This window comes from Lentinus tigrinus (assembly GCF_003813185.1).
Source record: "Lentinus tigrinus ALCF2SS1-7 unplaced genomic scaffold L226scaffold_7, whole genome shotgun sequence".
NCBI lineage: Eukaryota > Fungi > Basidiomycota > Agaricomycetes > Polyporales > Polyporaceae > Lentinus > Lentinus tigrinus.
Window position 1 is genome coordinate 1368279 of NW_027137916.1, and position 19135 is coordinate 1387413.

The window sequence follows — 19135 nt, forward strand, 5'->3', positions numbered from 1 at the left end:
CTTCTTTGCACAAACCTCGTCGCTCGCCGGGATGTCAAGTTCAACCAGCGCCAGCGTATACATGCTCGAGTCCGCAATTCTGGTGGGATACAGGTACATAGTTGAGTCGGTCAGCGAGGCTCTCGGTACGTCTTTCCTGAACATTGCTTTGTGGCAGGGCCGTGCTGTTCTACGCGTCGCGGCGGTACCTCCTGCGGCACCTCTACTACGATCTCCAAGACCTCTCCGCGAAGACAACGAGTACGAGTTCCGCAGCTGAGCCGGGCACGCCTGCTGTGGTCTTCGATTCTGGAGAGACTGAGCTGGAGCTTTTGCCTACGCCGTCGAGCGCGTCGACGACCCCGACCGTCCTCCGGAAACGGCCTATCCACTCGGCCCTGTCGAGAGCGCTGTTCTCGCTGTGCTTCTCCGAGAGCTGCACGCTGTTCTTCCTTCTGATATGCCAAGGCATGGAGATATTCCACCCAAGGTGAGTTGGTCAGTCCCGCACGGATGATGTCGGTTGCAGCTCACGCAATGGTGGCTGTCAGAGTGCGCCTCTTGAACTGGGAGGTCTCCCTTTGCATCCTCGTAATCGCTATCGTACTTGTGATCCCCCTATCATACAGTCTTGTTCTTAGCCACAGGTCAAACACCCCCGGAAGTGAGTGTTCGTGCCGGCAATCACACAAGAGTTACCATACTCATGCAAGCACCCAGTCCCGTCCTCGCGTCAACGCACGCTCTCCATGAGCCTTCTGCTCTACCTCATCCCGAACTTCCTCTTCCTCCTCGCGCTGTCCTACGTGCCGCTCCCAACAGGAATGCCTGCGCACAACATGATGGCATCGACGCTCTCGCGGCTGACCGTCATCGGGACAGTCATCCTTGGCGCGCTGTCCGGCTTCGGAGCCATCGACACCGCCTGGGCCTTCTTCCCCGTCTTCTCTGGCAAGTCGAGGTGCGCATTTGTGCTCCTCACAACCACGCGTTTGATGACTGAGGACCGAGATCTGTCGGTGTCGCTATTGGTGCAGGGCACACCCGACGGACGAAGAAGTCCGTACTGCCGAGGCTGGGCTGCAACGTGTGCGTGAAGACCTCGCGCGGCGTCGGAAGGAGCTGCAAACGCTCGAGGCGGCCAAGGTACGCGCACGCGCAGCCTCGTGTGCCGCTAGAGGTCGGGGGTGCTCACTGCTCACGCTTGGAACAGAAGGACGATGGACAGTCGTCGCACTGGCTGTACCGTGCGTTGCCGACATTCCAAGGCAGCAGCGGTATGTCTTCTATCTTTTCACTCAGACTGCGCATCGTACGACAACCTCGCACGATGATCGTGCTAATGCTACAACTCGGATGCAGAGGCGTCTTCGCTCGGGCAAGAACTCTCCGGTTTGGAGGCGCTTGAGTACGAGATGTCGCGGAACCTGGACGTGTTGAAGCAGCGACAAGCGGATGCGAAGTTCTCCAAGACTGTGGCCGGATACCTCTTCAACTGGGGCGGTCGCGTGTTCGCCGTCTACTGCGTGTACCGCATACTGAGCGTACGTACCAACTATATATATCGAGCGCGGACTGGGGACAACTCGCTGACCATCCATGGAGTCGATCGTCAGCCTCATCTTTCCACGCTCGCCTCCCTCTGCGCCGGGCGAGTCCGGATCGACAAGCGCAGACGTCGTGAGCGTTGTGCTGGCATACATGGTGTCCTTCCTGCCTCTTGTGAACGTCGCGCAAGATAAGGTGGCGGTGATCTCGCGTCAGATTAGCCTAGCTCTCGTCGGCGTGATCATCTTGAGCAGCATCCGGCGGGTTCTCCGAGGCGTAGCGAGTGTACGTCTCTCCGGTCATCTCATTAGTCCCCCCAACTTGAACTAGCGTCGCTCATGGGACATGCCCCCAGATATTACGTGTCACCAGCCGGTCCCTAGGCGCGTCGCTCATGCTGCTCACGCTCGCACAAGTCATGGTGCGTCGCTTGTCGCTTGTCGCTTTGTGGCGGACTCCCAGCTACGCATGCCACTTGCTCACGACCGCATACTTACTTAGGGCATCTACCTGCTCTCCACGCTCATCCAGCTCCGCACCTCGTTCCCGCCGCCACCTACGCATCCGGGCACGGAACCAGACGTGGGCATCGTGAACCTATTCTCGACGCTGCCCGAGTACCAGTTCTTTGGCTCCCTCTTTGACGGGGCGTTCCTCCTCGCTGCGGGGGCGAGCGCCGTGGTGCGCTGGTTCGGAGACAGAGTAACGGCATAGGTGGATGGTCCGGTGTACGTATAGCACGCAGTGTGGAAACAGGAACACGGACAATTGAGGGCGACGGCGATTGCACGGACGCTCATCGACATCATCGCAAGCTTCTCACTCCCCAGCATGTCGCGCTGATTCTGTCTAGGCCTGTCCACAAGCCTGCGCAGACAGCAGCCGTGCATCGGAACACCGTGACCCTCGCTAGCCGCGAAGGCGAGAGTGCATACGCAGCGCCTCCTGGTGACAACGAAGCACGAAGCACGAAGCACGACGCGCTGAGATCCGGTGTCCTGTGGGCGGTCGAGGATCGTGGATCAAAACAGAGTCCGCCCCCCAGATACTCTGCGCGATCCGTCCCATGCTAGGGCCTCGCGTATAGGTAATCTCGCGTCCTTGCCGGCGGACAGAGACAGGCGCAGGCGCAGGCGGCATCTCTGTCACGCAAGCGGTAAGCACGCTCTCATATCCATATCCTCCTGCAATGCGCATGACGGTGCGAGGCGGCCACGAGGCGTCCGAATCCCAAGTGGCAGCAGAGCTTCGCACATGCATGCATGCCACTCTGCCCGGTGGGCGACAGCTTCTAGCGGCGCCAGCAGGACGGCGCAAAGTCTCAGGGCCGCGGCTGCTGTCGACATATGGCCCAAACGGTGGGTGCAACAGCAGGGTGGCGTCCGCACTCGCACGCTGCCAATTGCCACACAAAGCGGTGCACCAGCCGCTCGCTCGATCGTGAAGTTCGCGTCGGGACCCTCTGCCAAATTGCGTGTAAGTAGCTAGCTGCCGTCCGAACGGCGTCGCATGCGCCTTGTCGGGTCGGCGGCGAGGCGCGAGGCGCGAGTCCCACTGTCCCAGCGAGGCCGGAGAGAGACGAGGAGAACACCGTACACGGGCCTCGTGCCCGCGGGAAGCCGTCCGAATCGCATAATGCAGAAGACGGGAAGGGAAGCTGAAGGGCGACGGTCCCCGCGTGGTGCGTTCTCAAGCTCGAGTGGGCCTGACATAATTCGCAATTGCAGCGAGAGAGAAGGACTCGCTCGGAGCGCAGGCGGCAGCGTCTCGACGCTCGACGGGGTGCAGATGCAGATGCAGCTGCGCGGCCACGGCCCACGGATATCTGCATCTGCATCGGCATCTGTCAGGAAAGGCGATCCGGGATGTGTCGCTTCGTCGACGAGCGAGGCTGACGCTCTATATCCGGACATGCTCTGCGTTCCCAGAGAGCGGACGCGGGGGGGTTCCTCCTGTCTGATCGCCGGGAGTCTACGCTTGTGTCGTATATAACGCAACAGCATCGGCGTCGCCGCTGCTGCTGCACGTTCTGCGACAAGCACGCCCGCGGTGTCCCTCCTCTGCTGCGACACGCGTCTCCCTCCCTCCCCTTCTCGGCTAAACCTTGGATCCCTGGACCTGGGACCTGCCGGTGACAGCAAGCAATCAGATCTCAGAGATACGTATACAGTGCCATGAACAGCAGCAGGTCCTCGACACGGGAAGAAGCACGGGACAAGTTGGCGCCCAAGCGTGCGCGGGCTGAACTGGTAGCCGTCCCGCCGTCTTTGGAGTCGTCCGGCGACGAGCTGTCGGAGAAGGGCGGCACGTATGAAGATACGTTTCCTGATGGCGGCCGTGGATGGCTTGTCGTCCTCGGATGCTTTATCTTCTCGGCTGCCACCGTCGGTTGGGGGTGCGTGATTTTCTTCTGCGACGTGAACCTGCGTTGATTCCCGATTCTCCCTCCGCAGCTTGGTGAGTGGCAGCGTCCGCCTCCGTGATGTCACTCTGGCTCATCGAATGCAGGTATGGGGCGTAACAGAGGAGTACTTCCGCGAGCACATGTTCCCCGGGACGCCCGACTCTGTTCTGACGACACTGGGGAGCATGTCATGTCTGGTAAGGCTTCTCGCTGAGCCTCGGACGTTCTACCCGACCTCGACTCTAACTGCGGCGCAGATTATGACCATTGTCGGCATAGTAGCAGGGAAGCTTGCCGACCGATAGTACGTACGCGGTCACATGAATGGGTGTAATGTGCAACTCGCTGAATGGCTCGACAGCGGATACAAGGTACGAGGCCTGCGATGGTGAGACCGTTGTGTGTGTGCCGAAGACAGACCCTCCCCTATCGTTCCAATATAGCCACTCCTCGCCGCCGGTGCCGTGATATGGGTCGCGAGCATGCTCGCGTCGGCCTTCTGCACAGAGATTTGGCAGTTCTTCATCACGATGGTGCGCCCCCCTCCCGTTCATCTGCGCCGGCGACCATCTGACAGGGCGGCAGGGAGTCATGCAAGGTCTCTCGGACGCACTCGTCTTTCCATTGATCGTGCGTGACGTGCCAGTGCTTCTCGGTCCGGTGTTCATTTCGCTGACGCGCCCTCGCCTGGAACAGGTCGCGTTGCCATCGCAGTGGTTCTTGCGCTACCGGGCGTTTGCGACTGGCATCGTCGTCGCAGGGAGCTCAATAGGTGCGTCTTCGCGGCGTCCAGTCTAGCACACCGATGCTGACGCACGTACCTAGGCGGCGCGATAGCGTCTCTCGTCTATCGGGAGATGCTCAGCACGATCGGCCTGCGTAAATCCCTGGCCATCTTCACTGCTGTCGACGCCGTCTTCTTCACTGCGGGATACCTGCTGATGGAGGAGCGCAGGCCTGCGAGCAGGCGACCGACGATCGTCTGGTTCGACCGCGCGTTCTTCAGGGATCCCGTCTTTTGGAGCCTGGCTCTCTGCTTCTTCTTCACCGTCTTGTGCGTCCTTCTCCCAATTCACTCCATACACATGCACATCCGATCCTAGCTGACGTGCGCCCGCTCTTCCCAGCGGCTACCTGGGCCCCATCTTCCTCCTGCCGACGTTCACAGTCGAGAAGGCTCCCGGGCTCAGCGAGCTGGTGCGTCGTCCGCCGTCATCCTCCTCGCCCCCTCGCCCCCTCGCCTCCGATGCTGACACTTAGTACTGATATGCCGTCGTCTTCTCGGACTCGCAGATGTCTGCGCTTCCCCTCACCGTGCTCAACCTCTCCGCCGCGCTGGGCCGCATCCTCGTCGGATTCGCCGCGGACAAGCTCGGCCCGATGAATGCGCTCTGGGTCGCGATCACCCTCTCTGGCCTCACGCAGCTGCTCGTATGGACGTTCGTGACTACGTACGCAGGCATCGTACGTGTCCTCTCCTCTCCTCTCCCCTCCTCTCCCGTGCTCCCTTGCGCCTCTTCCCTTTCTCGTGCGCGCCTTGGGTTTGTGATCGGCGATGCTGACGCGTCCACGTCCACGCGTCCGCCACAGATGGCATTCGCCGTGCTCTACGGCTTCTTCTGCGGCTGCTTCCTCTCGCTTGTCTCGGCAGTCGCTGCCAAGGTATACGGCGCAGACAGGCTCGCAGGCCTCTCCGGCCTCCTCCTGCTGTTCAACGCTCCCGGTACGTCGTCTCTCTTCTCGTGCCCTCGTAACTCGTAAATCGTTTCCCCACTCTCTCGGTCCTTGCTCTCGGCTCTCCTCTCCTCTCCCGTCCATCTCCCATCTCCTCTCCCACGTCCCACGTCCGACGCCCACATTCACCTCCCTCCGAACCTCCGCGGAGCGTCGATGGCTGACCGGTCACTTTCGCTCGCAGGCTATGCAGCCGGCGCGCCCATCGGGGGCGCAATCCTCGGCGCGACCGCGAACAACTGGCACGTCGTCGCCGCGTACTCGGGCTCTGTCCAGATCCTCGGCGCGCTCTGTCTGCTGTACGGTGAGTCGCTGGCTTTCATCGTGTGTGCCCACGTGGCAATGCCACCCTAGGGAGATGAGATGGACGCTGACGATTATTACCGGTCCCCCCTTTAGCGCGGTTCAAACGCCAGCCGAAGCTGCTCGCGGCATACTGACAGTGACTCTGAGCGCGTGCTCCGAGTCCTTCCTACCCCCTTCTCGCTCTCCTCCTCCTCCTCGTCCCTCGTCCCTCGTCTCTCGTCCTCGTCTCTGATGTTCCTCTGCCCCCCTCCCCTTCCTCTTCCCCTGCCTCGCCTCCCCCGCCTACATAGATGTCTCACCCGCATACCGCATACTGGCCTCGTCGTTGCACGCAATCCCCACATCACATCAATCACATCACATGTACGAGTACTACTTATCACCGTGCCACCGGACCCACGATAGCCCACGATCTCCATCTCCATCTTATCACTTCCACGCCCCCACGACTCTCCCCGCCTCACACGAAAGTATTGTCCTTCCCCGCTCGTCGTCATACGTAGTGTATCTCGTCACGTCTATGTACGCGTAATGTAATGTCTCACGAGAAACTTGGGCCCATGGTGGTTTGTGAGGTCACACCCACCGTCTCCTCCTCCCTCGCCCAAAAAGGTTCGAATGAACGGCAAACACCGCGCCTGGGGCATGGCGCTGGCTGTAGCGGTGGCCCAGACGAGATATCCTGCGTCCATCATGGTCATTGTCAATGTCAAGTTATTGTGGTACTTACATCGCATGCATCACATTATACGGTGTCATACACAGATACCAAAAAAAAATCAAAGATCTAGTACAGAATGGCACTATTGATAGGAGGAGCCTGGAGCCTGAGGAGGGGGGGGGGGCAAATGAGCCGGCACATTCAACGTCAACACGCGCATCCCAAGCATGTACAGTATCTGCATATGCATGTATACACATTGACAAATACGAAGATACGAAGATACGAATACGAATACGAATACAACAGCGAAATCAGGAGAAAAGGGGGGGGAGGAAAACGAACGGAAGAGGTATCAAGAAAATCAAGATGGATCCACAAGCACTGCAGGAAGAGATTAAGGAGAGCCGGGGGGGGACGATGATCGGGCTGATGATGGACATGTATGTATCACGAGCAGTACGGAAGAGGATGTATGATAAGTAAGTAGCACGACACGGGAGTGATGGAGGTGTCAGTCACGTTTGGCAGAGCGGGGAGATATGGAGATATAGGGATATGGGGACGGACGCGGAGACACCTGACAGAGCACAGACGTGATGGGACAAGATGGGACGGAATGGGATGGCGAGGTGGCAGATGGCGCGATGGGAGTGAGGCCGAGTGAGGAGATGGTGATCACAGGAACGTAAAGGATCCAACGACACGAATCGAATCGCGAATCGGAAGAAGCGGGACATGATGCATGATTGGGTTACGTCAACTCTCAACGAGAGGACTCAAGAGGAGGGAGGGAGGGAGGGAGGAGTAATTAAGTATGGCCTTCGTCCAAGCCACATGTGGAAAACACTACACATACAGATACAGAATCTGTCCCCCCCCCCCCCCACACACACACACACACCAAGACGAAGGAACGGGGCAGGCGAGAGAGGGTGAGCGATTGGACCAGAACCAGAAACAATAGCAATAAGTAGCAATACGGATAAAATCTGCGGGACGGATCGTTCGAGATCAGCCTTCTGTTCGTTGCACCGGCACCGCCCACCGAAACACCCAAGTGGCAAGAGGCAACGAACACGACAATGTCAATCACAAGAGCGCGAATCGCGGGGAGAGAAGTAACAATAGCGCTGCGGATGAAAATTTGGCGGAGACGTTCGTTGGTGGGACAAGGAAGAGAAGAGGAGAGAAGAACAGAACCCCCAGATGACAAAAACGCGCAAGGCTGCGGCTGAAGCGCACTAGCACTAGTACTCACCTCAAGACCAACAAGAATAGGGCAACACGCCTGCAGAACGACCGTACAGTAGCGTGGGGAATCGGGATGCGCTCGCGCCAGAACGGGAGGGACGTTCGCGGAGGTCGTAACGGTATTGGGTGCGTGTCCTCGTGGGTGCGTGATGCGCGATGAGATCCCCCGTGCACCGGCAAGCCTGAGCCTATGCCATGCCGGTGGCCTCGAGATTCTTCTTGAAGATGCCTTCCTGCACTATACGGGAGAGAAAGGGGAACACGTCAACATATGCACAGATAACGCAGCACAGATCGCGGGCGCGGCAAGGGCAGATCGTTGAACGTCGAAGGAAGAACGATGGCCGCTCATGCTGATGCCAGCGCGAGCGGCCCGGAGAAACGGAAAAACGAACGCCGGCCACAGCAGGGCGCGAGCGAGAAGACAGTTGCGAGAAAATGAGGAGAAGATCGCAGAACGGGAACGGGAACAGGGACGGGGATCGCGGGGGCGCAGGCGCAAGAAGGGAACGCCGCGGCGGGTGCGTATGCCTAGAAGAAGGGAGATAGGTGCCGTACATACAGGGTGCTAGAATTACATCGAGTACAGAAATGGCGGAACACTTCGCGTTCGTGTACGCGAAGGTGAGGAAGGGTGTGAAGGCGGGAGAAGGGAAGAAGGGTGGGACGGGGCGCGGGTGTCTCTGTACAATGCACAGTAGAGTACTCGTAGTAGGGTGAAAGCCAACTATGGTAGGGGGACGTCCACGAGGCGTGCGCTCGTGACGAAGTGTTCTATACATTAGGACGAAGTCGATGGGAGAAGGAAGCAGCAGGGAATAATACATAGGGGATGGCATAGGTAGATTGAGAACGAAACAATGGAACAATGAGAGCAAGAGGAACAAGACAATGGGCCAACGGGTCAGAGTGCTACCCAATTCATTAGAGCAGGTCTGCCCGTTGGAGGTGATCGCGAAGGATGCCTTCTTCGACTGTAATAAACGAGGAGGCGTCAACGACGATGGCCGCATGCGACATCGGCGCCGGGAGAAGACTGCAAAAAAGAGAGGAGAACACTTACCAACAGATAGTGTTGCAGCGGTTGCCTTGGTGTCCTGAAGCAAGCGTGAGTACGGGTGGCGAAGAAGCGGAATGAGCGTGAGGACATACCACGACTGACGTCGTATGCACCCGGAAGGGCCGGGGTTCTGGTGAGTTCTTTCTCAGAATATCACGGAAGTGTTGCGCGAAATCTGTAGGCGCAACATATGCGGTCAGATGCGGGGAAACACAGAAACCCGGGAGTACGTACACTTGGTGGCATGTTCGATATCGTTCGGCCTGTCGCCGTACGAATGGACATAGTCGCGTATACGCACGCCGTTGAGCAGCTTCTGCTCTAGCAGATCGCACTTGTTCAGGAACAACACGATGGACGTCTTCGCCAGCAGCTTCGAGGACGCGACGGCCTTCCAAAGCATGAAGCTGTCTTCGAGCCTGTTGATGCGACGGTCTTCTGCCAGGCGTTCGTCAAAGCATGATATGGGGGCAAGGAAGATGATGGCGTCGCAGTCGTCGAAGTACGGGTACCATGCGATTCGCTGCGTACGCGACCCGCCGACATCGTATATGCACCACTCCGAGCCGGCCGCAGGACCTGCAGATGTGTCATGAGCATGACAGAGATGGTCGTTGCTGATCGCCGAACGCACCTTTCGTAAACTTGATTTTGTGCTCCTGCACGCCCAGCGTTCGTAATCGCGCACGTACTACGTCGTTGTCGGACGGCTCGTAGTCTCTTGACGCAATACGGTCGATGTCGTTCAAGAAGCTGTATGCGATGGCACGAGAGGTGAGTATATGCGTCTGAACTTCATGTCGAGAGACGTCACATACAAGCCTGGAGTGGTCTCCATCCGAACGCCCTTACGGAGAAGCATCTCACGCACAGTTGCATCCTCCCAGATGGCTTTCATATCGTCGGCGCAGCCAGCAAGGATGTCAGCAGTCTCCCGCATTTGGATTTCCTTAGACCGCCGGCCTCCAAGCATGGCGCCTTCGCTAGAGGTACGGTTGTGGGCCTGCTTCCAGCTTGTGGACGAGCGGACGAAGAATTCATGCTTGCGCTGCGTTGGCCCCATTGTGGGAGACCCAGGTGGTGAGATCATGGTATCGCTGAGGTCTGCGCCAGCCTGAATGCCGATCCGCAGCTCAAGGTCGCGCTGCACGGTGCGTAGTGGCGCCAACCGCAGCTTGAGCAGTCGATGTTTGCCCGAAAGGTGCACGTTGCCAGTCGAGGGCGAGAACCGAGCCTCATCGTCGTCGCTGACGTCCGAGTCGGGTGCAGCGGTATACGACCCGCCCGCAATCTCCTCCGACAGCATGTCGAGGATGAAGTTGATGCCGCGGACCAGATTGAGCTGGATGACCATGCACCAGGACGTGCGCTCGGCCTCCCATTCATCCTGGCAGTACGCGAGCTGGAAGTCTGTTGGGATCGCGTCAGCGCTGCAGTATCTTTGACATGAAACGATTGTCGTGCATGCGTATCGACGCGTTGTGCGCTAAATCGCTTGGCGCGGACTGGAGAATGGTGGGTGCCTAATTGGCATCGTTGCCAACGGCTGTGCCTCGCACCGCCTGCCTGTGTCCTCCCGACGCCCACCGCCCAAGTGGGCATGGCGAAAGAGGTGGTGAGTGGATACGTCGGTATATGCGCCTCCTACACTACACGACGGAGGCGGAAGGAGTAGCGCCCGTTCTCGACGGAATAACGTTGCACCGCGTCACGGATAAGTGGAAGAAGGACATGAATGAAACCGGCAGCAGGACATCCACCGGGACCCACAAGCTAACCGACGTCGCCGACATGTATGCCGCAACGAGAGGAAGAGGAGCACTCACTCTTCAATGTTGTAGACTTTCCTGCATGAGCGCAACAGAACGATAATAAGTATGGGACACAAGTCGCCCATATGCATGATTGGTGTGTAGAACGCACCACTCTCGCTCTGACCCAGCAGCAGGACCTTCACGGGCCTGTTCTTCTTCAATGCAGCCCTCTCCGCCTTGAGCTGCTCATCGATTCTGTCACTTATCTGGCGCGCCTCAGCCTCAAGCTGCAGACGGGTCTCTCTCTCCTCGGCTGTCTCGTTCGGAGGGGGGGCAAGCAGACGGGAGAGCGGGTCCTCGTCGACGGAGCGTTTGACACCCATCGCGGAGATGAAGACGGGGTGAGGATGGGGGTTTAGAGGGCGGTAGAGGGAAGGGGGCAGGACGAAGAGAGGAGAGATTGAGAGAGAAGAGCCTCAGCAGATCTATGGGACAGGCAGATTCCGAGAAGGTGATGAGGCGCTCCCACGCATTGCACCAGGGCAAAGTCAGAGTCTAAGTCGGCTTGCGCGCGACAGTGCATATGACAACGTTCCGAGATGCAGATCGGTCAGAAACTAACCTAGGAAAAGCGCCGTATACAGCAACCACAGACCTCCGTCGCGAGTTCCTCGCCGCCCACCGTCCACCGAGCACCGAGCACCGCGCCCGCCGTCGCGCACTAGACCCGCCACAAACCTGGCCATCGCGCCCACGACGTGGGCGCGCGATGCTGCAACAAGACACGGAGCGCAAATGGAGCGGAAAGGGCGTGCTCGCCGTCATCGTCGTCGACGGAAGAAATCGAGAGAGCGCCAGGACCCCGCTTGTCCATCTCCGTCCATCCGCCGGCCCCTGGCTCGCCTCTTGCCGCCACTCGCTAAACCCCATCCAGGCACTCCTCCCACCATATACTGTGTGGCACGATATAGCCGCAATCAATGAGCACGAAGAATGGAACCTGGCCTGCATGATCATACTGCATGAGGCCTTGGGGTCCAGCAGCCCGCCATGAGGTGCGACGCGTTTCCGTGCTAGAGGAGGCTAGAGACTTGCTAGCGCATTCATGGCATCATCAACCAACGTCGCATTCGCCGTCAACTGATCGCGATCATCTACCTTCATGTGGCGTCCCGACCGTCGACGACCCGTGGCGAGGAACAGCGGATGTATTTTGCGTCCGTTGCCATCGTTATGTCAAGTCGTCTGAGTCAGGACATCTTACTAAATTCACTCGAATGCACTGATACTTGTGGACTCTAGAGGACCAAAACTGTCATTTGCCCGATTATCCTGGTTCAAACGTTCACCCATGACTTCACCTGGTGCGACCTCCGATAACAGCTCAAATTCTACCTAAGTATCTAGCTCCGCTTCGCTGCACATCAACCCGAACCTGCATGTCCCAGTCGCGCGTGGGCATGCTCACATCAAAATCAACCCTCAAGGTTGGGCTCCATGGCGACCAATTTGCCCACATGCAGGAACAGGTTACAATGCCAGGGTCCGTCGCACACCGGCATCGATGAGCCGCCCCAGACTTACGTACTGTGGCAGGAACCCCACGAACGAAGGCTCACAAGGCTCAAGCGCATGGTTCGTGGAGATGGTGCAGCCTAGAAGAAGTGGAGCCCGAGGTTAACCGGTTACCCGGCCAAGCCAACGGGTCTGCAGGGGTAGTGGGCGCCTGAGTTACCCCATACGGCATTGCATACTGAACGCCTCGGGTCGCCACAGTGCCTGTCCCCTGGTTCATCGTAAATGAATCACACAATATTGCGAGTGAGAAGGCCAACCGGAAGTCGTCGCTTGCATGGTAGAGCTCAAGCGCCTCAAGATGCCGGACACGACCCTAGCTTACTGCAAGAAGCTCGTTCGAACCCTGTTACCTACAGCGTACAAATACATACTCATACAGTTTGCACCGTCCCAAGGGCCCAGACTACAACGTTTGGTATAATACAAAGAGCCCCTCTCGTCGGCAGAAGAAACACACTTCGAGCTCGAAAGCGAAAGCGAGAAACAGAGGGGTAATGCATGGAGGAAGGTCGGAGGAGGGAGAGAGGTGAGAGGTGAGGTAAGGTTCAGGACAAGAGAGGAAAACGGGCGGGGGGGATGAACGCAACACCCTACTCAGTGCGCTTTCGCTTCGACCTGTCGTCCCCTTCCGCATTGGCTGGCGCCTCGCCCTCAGTATCGCCCTCCTCCTCCCGTGCACGCTTGGCAGCGTCCTTCTCTGCTGAAGGTGGTGCGGCGGCGGCAGCAGCAGCAGCAGATGCAGGAGCAGCCGCGGCAGCGCCAGACGGCGCACTCCCGCTCGCAGCAGCCGGGGCAGCACCCGCCGTCCCCGCCTTATGTCCCCGGAGCAGCTCGAGCTCCGCCTCTGCGCGCTGCCGCGCGACACGCTCCTCGTCCCACATGCGGCGCATCTCCTCGAGCTGCGCCTGGAGGTCGCCCATGGCCTGGTCCATGAGCAGCTTCTCGAGCGTCCACTTCTCGATGTTCCGCGCCTCGTTCTCCTTCAGATGGTGGATGTACTGCACGGCGCGGCTGAGGATGGCACCCTTGGCCTTCTCGCCCGAGCCGTTCGGCACGATGCGCCCGAGCTCGTTGATGCCCTCGTTGATGTTGCCGCGACGTCGGCGCTCAACCTCTTTCTGTATTGCAGACAACGTCAACGAACATCCATAGAGAGAAGAAGGCCTAAGAAGGACACGTACGTGGTTGTCTTTGCGAATACGCGCCCACTCGTCGTTCGACATGGCCGCACTCCGGCCGCCGCGCCGGCCACTCGTCTTGCCGGACGCAGGCTTCTCGGACCCCTCCCCCGGGCTATCTGGAGGCTGTGGTGACCCGCCGTCCTGCTCGGGCGGATGGGCATCTGCCGCCGCTGCAGCAGCAGCAGCCTGTTGCGCCTGGTGGACGGTCGCCTGGATGGCAGAAGCTACTGCAGACAACTGTCCAAGGTTTGGTGGGCCGCGAGGATGCGATGACGGCCCGGGTTCGCTGGCCATCGCGTTATGCTGCAGGGGAAGCTGACCGGGGAGTAGGCCATGGGGGAAGTTTTGCCCTACAGGCTGGAAGCCTTGCGAGAGGTGTGAGAGCGCCTCAGCTGCTGCCGAGTCCTTCGCCTCTCCCTACAAGTCCCGGACATGTCAGTAATCGTGATATGCACAGAGAGAGATGGCGGAGCAACTTGGACGCGGATAGCCGCTGATCCCAAGAGACGGCGAGGAAGCACAAGGCACCTGGGCTTCCTCTGACGCCGGGCAGTGATAACCTCTGGTGCGGACTATGCTATTGCCATCGCAGCACGCAACAGAAGCCTTCGCATTCTATCGCGCCTTGGCAGGTGTAATGCGCACGCGTCGCTCCCGATCAGCACGACGAACGTGACCGATGCTCTCGATCACGTGGAGCGCGTGCCCGACGCATCCTGGCGCGACGGGCGGGATGCACCCGGAGGCGGCGGTCGTGCAGGATGGGAGGACGATGGTCATGAAGATGCGAGTGCTCACCCTGTTCAGCAGGCCCGGGATGTGCTTGAGGATTTCTGCGAGTTGCTCCTGGCCCACGTTAGCGAGCAGGGAACTGGGGAACGATGTGGGCAAGGTCCCTGCAGCGGGTTGTGTAGCCGGCGTTGACTGAGTTGCATTGGATGCGGACGCGAGTGCGGGATCATGGGTGGGTGGTTGCGTCGATGCCATCTCGGTGAGGTAGTCAGGGATCGGAGGAGCCGGATTCGGTCTGGATAGAGAATTGACTGCGTCGGACCGCGCGGGATGAGTTGTGCAAGGGATTCAATCTCGAGCTGTGTTGTATTTGGAGGCTTGGGCAACGACGACGGGTCGCTGCTCACTGTGGTACCCGATGGGCGCGGGGGATAATAGCGGGGGCGAGATTGATCACGGGGGAGCGAAACGAGGTCACGTCCTAGTCACGAGGGCAGATATATAGTCTGCACGTGAGAACGCCACAAATACAGACAAAGCTGTCCAAATACGGACATCGCCTGCGCACGGACCATCGACGCCGACTCTGACGGCGAGTAAGCTCGCCGTCGAGCCCGGCGACGATACCCTAAGGCATCCTCACTGCACGATCATTCGAACCCAGGGACAACAGCGACTCGCAAAAGGCTTCGCCAAACGGTGCGGATGAGGCAGGGCAAGCTGGAGGTGCGCTTGTCGGGTGGCGCCCGCAGGCAGCGCACAGCCAAAGAGGAGGTTCGCGAGCAGGGTCTAGGGTCGTAGGATGTGGATGTCGTTGTGTGCACGATGCTGTTCGTGGTGAGCTCCAGAATTTTGAGAAGAATAGATGGTTTGCCACTGGTATATTGCAAGAGCAGGGTGCATGGTCTGACGTCAACTTGCAACTCACTCGCGAGCTGCTTCGAGGCATCATGCACGCTTCCAACACGCTGCCCGAGACTCGCGCAGCTTAGCCCAGGTCTCGTAAGAGAAGCAATGGTTTACCCTAAATTTACCGGTTTGCTCCATCCTCCGCAATCTTCAACCGCGCGGCTCGATCGTCGGTGCTGCGCCCCAAGACCCATATATAACTCACCCTCCAGACTTGCCCTGTTCCGCCAACCACTCTACGACCCTCCCCGAAGTCTGCTAGACGACTGTGCTCCAAGCCTACAGACTAACGAACAGCTCTACTCCGTCTTCATCGATCCGGCGGCGACCTATAATTGACTGCGCCCGCCACCGATCCCCCGAGTCCTGTTCCTGACCTGAACGGAACGTCTTATAAGCCTCCGATCATCCCTACCTCACCCAGGTTCCGGCTTGCAAGTTATCCTCTCGTTCTCGTTCTTCAGCAACATGCATTTCGCCATACCAGTGGCAGCCGCTCTTTTGACCTCTGCGCAAGGCGCGTCCGCGGCGTACAATCTCGTGAAGGACTTCTCCGGGTCCAGCTTCTTCAATGGATGGGAGTTCTACGGGAATTATGACAACTTGACGAATGGTGCGCACCTCAGTTCTCGAGCAGCGCGCTCGCCATGAATTCATGGCGACTGTCTAGGTGACGTGAACTATGTGTCCGCCGCGAATGCGAGCGCGGAGAAGCTGGCGTATGTGAACGATGCAGGCAAGGTTATCATTACGCTCGACAACACGACGTCTGTGCCGTACAATTACAAGCGCGATTCGGTGCGTGTCCTTTGTCCGAGGTATATGGACTGCCTCTCTACGTCATCGCAGCACGGCGGTCTTGCCGAGCGCGGGACTTGGGCGTTCCTCGGAAGTCGATCCGTACTCACAAAGTGCACAGGTCAGAATCGCTACCACAGATTACTTCCCCGTTGGATCCGTCATCCTGTTCGATGCAACCCACCTTCCGTATGGCTGCTCTGTACGTGTCGTTCCTTCTATAGTTGCTATCAGAGCTGACTTGCACCTGTCAGGTGTGGCCGTCATTCTGGACGAAGGGAATCAACTGGCCCGCCGGGGGCGAGATTGACATCATCGAGGCCGTTAACCTCATGACATACAACCAGATGGCGCTGCATACAAACAGCGGATGCACTCAGGCCACTGGCGTGAACCAGACCGGGTCGACCAGCGGCACGGACTGTGGTACCTCGTCCGGGTGCACGGTCGCTGAGCAGCAGGCCAACAGCTATGGTACGGGCTTCAACTCCGCTGGCGGTGGTGTCTGGGCTACGCAGTTCGACTCCACCGGCATCTAGTGCGTACCCCTCAGCTTCCTCGTGAAGGGAATGTTGGCTGACTTTCAATAATAGCATCTGGTTCTGGACTGTGGGTTCTCCTCATGCTCTGCGTTCTTTGACACAACCGCTCACACCTTTATAGAGGGATAGCGTGCCATCGTCAGTATCGTCGGCGACAGACTCGATCGACATCTCGTCTTGGGGCACCCCATCTGCCGCCTACCCTTCCTCGTCATGCGACATCACCAACTACTTCACTGCCCAACAACTGGTCATCGACATCACGCTCTGTGGCGATTGGTAAGTCCCCGGACCTTATGACCGTCAGCCATAACCCGCATGCTAACATTCCGCTGCGACAGGGCCGGTGAGGCGAGCGTGTATGCGTCCACTTGCGGCGGTGATGGTACCGCAACGGCCTGCTACCTCAACAACGTCATCAACACCCCCGTGAACTACACAAACGCGTACTTCGAGATCTCCTACGTGAAGGTGTTCTCGACCAACGAAGACGTCCTCATCCCGAGCATCTCGGGATCGAGCACCGTGCTTGTCACCGACACCGCAACCAGCACTGCTACAGGGACCAGCGGAAGTTCCACTTCCACTTCCACTTCTGGCAGCGGCTCTTCTGGAGGCAGCAACGGCGCTGCCATGACTGGTGCGAGGGCGTATGCCGCGCTTGGGGGCGCAACCCTCGTCGCTGCGTTCTCCTGGATCCTCCTCTGATAGCTAGCTCATCGTGGACTTGTTTCGTTGCAATAACCAGGACACAGCACTGTGTACATATACCTACTGTAGACTTCCGGACATGTTATCCACCGAGGTTTTACGATATTGAATGCGTAGTACCTAATGGTAACTTGGATTCTGTCAGTGCTATGTCATGACAGACTTGATATGTACATGTGTGTGTTCTCTTCGTCAATGGCGTCTGGTGTAGTTGGTAAGGTCTGGTTCAATTTCCGACGTGTCTAACCACGCGAACAAATGTTTTGTCCCCGCCTCCTCAGCTTCGTTGGCGCCCACTTACTGTAACTTTTCCGCACGCGGCACGGGCTGCAGTTGGTCCGCATACCCTCTTCGTTGCTCCCAATCGCTTCCTGCATAGTTTCGCGTACCGTCTACAGGTTCGGGGACTCGATGGTCAGACCTTTTCTCTGAATGATCACTCGCACAGGATAGGCAATGACGGCTACGATCTCTCCGTCAGAGGACGATCTGAAGAGCGCACTGCTCGCCATCAAGACAGAAAACCCCTCGCTCGGCGTCCCAAAAATCCACGCGCTCCTGCTCGCAGCGCATCCAGAGTGGACAGTCAGCGAGAAGCGCACCAGGAAGATCCTCCAGAATGAAGGCCTGGTGCAAAACGCAAACGCGAACGCAGGCAGCGGCGCCGTCCCAGGACAGGTCTTCCCGAGCTCGCGCGTGATCGAGGGCCTCGATGTCGCAAAGTGGACGACGAAGGTGGAGGTGAGGTATTTTGGGAAGGCGAAGGGCAAGGGGCTGGTCGCGACGGAGAAAATCGCGGAGGGCGAGACGATCTGGAAGGAGGACCCGTTCATCCTCGCACCAGAGTGGTGAGTTCTCCTTCGTCCTGAGCGAGCGTACAGGATGTCTCAAGTCGCGACCGACTCGGAAGGAACCTGTATGACCTCCAGATGTCCTCGGCCGCGTGCGGGCACTGCTCGACCCCGCTCACCACTTCCCCGCTCGCCGTTCCCTGCTCGGCGTCGACCTCGTCCACGCCTTGCCCAGTGCGATTCTGCAACCGACTCTGCCTGTCTCGCTCCGGTCGGACGCATCCCCTGCTCTGCGCCTCACGAAACCCTGCATCTGCGCCCCTCCTGCACCTCGCGCGCCGGAACGAGTGGATGGCCCTGCACGCGCTCGCACAGTGCACGGCGCGGGTGCTCTTGACGTTTGAGCAGGACCAGAAGGCGTTTGCGGAGGACTGGGAGGTCGTGCGTGCGTGGGCGCAGCTTGGGATGGAGGAGCGCGCGAAAGGCGGATGGTACGTCTCGTTCGATTCCTGTCGTGTTGTTGTATGTGTCGTTCAACGTGCAGTGTCCTCGTAGGTTGGGTGCGGAGCCCGACCGGGCGTTGTGGAAGAAGGCGCACAAGCTGTACGTCCAGGCATTCCAAGAGCCCGCCACAGAGCCCGAGAAGAGGCGGCTGGCGAAGTTGCTCAAGAAGCCTTTGCCCAAGGAGGTGTCAGAGATGCTGTTCGACTACGACGCGTTCCTACGCGGGCTGGGGCGTATGAGTCTCAGTAAGTTCTTTTTTGCTACCGCTTCTGTGCTGGACATAGTCTCATGAGACAACCCCAGACCTCGAGGCGCACGGCGGTCTATACGTCCTCCACTCCCACCTCAACCATTCCTGCACGCCCAACGTCTCCGCACGCCACTTCGACCAGCGCACCGCGCTCTCGCGCATAACGCTAGTCGCAAGACGCGACATTGCGCCGGGCGAGGAGCTCCTGATCACATACGTGAACCCGGAGCTGCCAGTCGAGCAGCGCAGACGAGGGCTCATGGAGTGGGGCTTCGGCAAGTGCATGTGCGAGCGGTGCGTCCAGGAGGAGCGCGAGCGCAAGGATGCAGGCGGGGACGTAAGCAAGGACGAGGGTGCGAATGCGGACCTGGAGGCCGAGCTCAAGGCTGGGTTGGGCGTGATGTAAAAACTACCGCATGAGGAGCAAGCTGCGTAGATG

General features: G+C 58.9%; 7 protein-coding genes across 7 annotated transcripts; 4 read left to right on the forward strand and 3 right to left on the reverse strand.

Annotated features, from left to right (window-relative positions):
* Window positions 1–31: 31 nt before the first annotated feature.
* On the forward strand, window positions 32–2633 carry L226DRAFT_602694 (uncharacterized protein; the record flags this gene model as incomplete). The annotated part of the gene is made up of 10 exons (XM_067685691.1): window positions 32–93; window positions 158–469; window positions 531–643; window positions 700–940; window positions 1017–1125; window positions 1193–1256; window positions 1342–1523; window positions 1585–1812; window positions 1883–1948; window positions 2029–2633. The coding sequence occupies 10 exons, from the start codon at window positions 32–34 to the stop codon at window positions 2239–2241; spliced, it is 1590 nt and encodes a 529-aa protein (XP_067537842.1). The 3' UTR covers window positions 2242–2633.
* A 679-nt stretch (window positions 2634–3312) lies between these two features.
* Window positions 3313–6570, forward strand: L226DRAFT_533265 (MFS general substrate transporter). The gene is given in 14 exon segments (XM_067680419.1): window positions 3313–3922; window positions 3935–3937; window positions 4035–4128; window positions 4189–4235; window positions 4293–4302; window positions 4375–4464; window positions 4517–4561; window positions 4628–4703; window positions 4757–4985; window positions 5059–5128; window positions 5225–5395; window positions 5522–5654; window positions 5850–5969; window positions 6065–6570. The coding sequence occupies 14 exon segments, from the start codon at window positions 3702–3704 to the stop codon at window positions 6103–6105; spliced, it is 1350 nt and encodes a 449-aa protein (XP_067537843.1). The 5' UTR covers window positions 3313–3701; the 3' UTR covers window positions 6106–6570.
* Window positions 6571–6770: 200 nt separating this feature from the next.
* L226DRAFT_533269 (uncharacterized protein) lies at window positions 6771–7520 on the reverse strand. The gene has a single exon (XM_067680420.1). The coding sequence runs from the start codon at window positions 7370–7372 to the stop codon at window positions 7151–7153; it is 222 nt and encodes a 73-aa protein (XP_067537844.1). The 5' UTR covers window positions 7373–7520; the 3' UTR covers window positions 6771–7150.
* Window positions 7521–8810: 1290 nt separating this feature from the next.
* Window positions 8811–11083, reverse strand: L226DRAFT_459341 (G-protein alpha subunit; the record flags this gene model as incomplete). Its single annotated transcript, XM_067675507.1, has 8 exons — window positions 8811–8860; window positions 8950–8983; window positions 9039–9121; window positions 9181–9525; window positions 9581–9699; window positions 9765–10356; window positions 10773–10793; window positions 10870–11083. 8 exons carry the CDS (start codon window positions 11081–11083, stop codon window positions 8811–8813), a joined length of 1458 nt encoding a protein of 485 aa, XP_067537845.1.
* Window positions 11084–12820: 1737 nt separating this feature from the next.
* On the reverse strand, window positions 12821–14678 carry L226DRAFT_363830 (uncharacterized protein). Its single transcript, XM_067674243.1, has 3 exons — window positions 14258–14678; window positions 13460–13876; window positions 12821–13396 (listed from the first exon to the last, which is right to left on the reverse strand). The coding sequence occupies exons 1-3, from the start codon at window positions 14444–14446 to the stop codon at window positions 12869–12871; spliced, it is 1134 nt and encodes a 377-aa protein (XP_067537846.1). The 5' UTR covers window positions 14447–14678; the 3' UTR covers window positions 12821–12868.
* Window positions 14679–15568: 890 nt separating this feature from the next.
* L226DRAFT_459589 (uncharacterized protein) lies at window positions 15569–17148 on the forward strand (the record flags this gene model as incomplete). The annotated part of the gene is made up of 7 exons (XM_067675526.1): window positions 15569–15713; window positions 15771–15898; window positions 16020–16100; window positions 16153–16436; window positions 16492–16507; window positions 16562–16719; window positions 16782–17148. 7 exons carry the CDS (start codon window positions 15569–15571, stop codon window positions 17146–17148), a joined length of 1179 nt encoding a protein of 392 aa, XP_067537847.1.
* Window positions 17149–17607: 459 nt separating this feature from the next.
* On the forward strand, window positions 17608–19102 carry L226DRAFT_459949 (SET domain-containing protein; the record flags this gene model as incomplete). Its single annotated transcript, XM_067675558.1, has 4 exons — window positions 17608–17999; window positions 18062–18442; window positions 18498–18691; window positions 18750–19102. The coding sequence occupies 4 exons, from the start codon at window positions 17608–17610 to the stop codon at window positions 19100–19102; spliced, it is 1320 nt and encodes a 439-aa protein (XP_067537848.1).
* Between the last annotated feature and the right edge of the window lie 33 nt (window positions 19103–19135).

Coding starts and splice junctions, on each gene's coding strand:
- L226DRAFT_533265 (XM_067680419.1), top strand. CDS start 3,702: ATGAACAGCAGCAGGTCCTCGACACGGGAAGAAGCACGGGACAAGTTG. Junction 4,129..4,188: donor TGGGGAGCATGTCATGTCTG/GTAAGGCTTCTC, acceptor ACTGCGGCGCAG/ATTATGACCATTGTCGGCAT. Junction 5,396..5,521: donor TGACTACGTACGCAGGCATC/GTACGTGTCCTC, acceptor CGTCCGCCACAG/ATGGCATTCGCCGTGCTCTA.
- L226DRAFT_363830 (XM_067674243.1), bottom strand. CDS start 14,446: ATGGCATCGACGCAACCACCCACCCATGATCCCGCACTCGCGTCCGCA. Junction 13,877..14,257: donor TCCCGGGCCTGCTGAACAGG/GTGAGCACTCGC, acceptor CGGGACTTGTAG/GGAGAGGCGAAGGACTCGGC. Junction 13,397..13,459: donor GTATTCGCAAAGACAACCAC/GTACGTGTCCTT, acceptor TCTGCAATACAG/AAAGAGGTTGAGCGCCGACG.
- L226DRAFT_533269 (XM_067680420.1), bottom strand. CDS start 7,372: ATGTCCCGCTTCTTCCGATTCGCGATTCGATTCGTGTCGTTGGATCCT.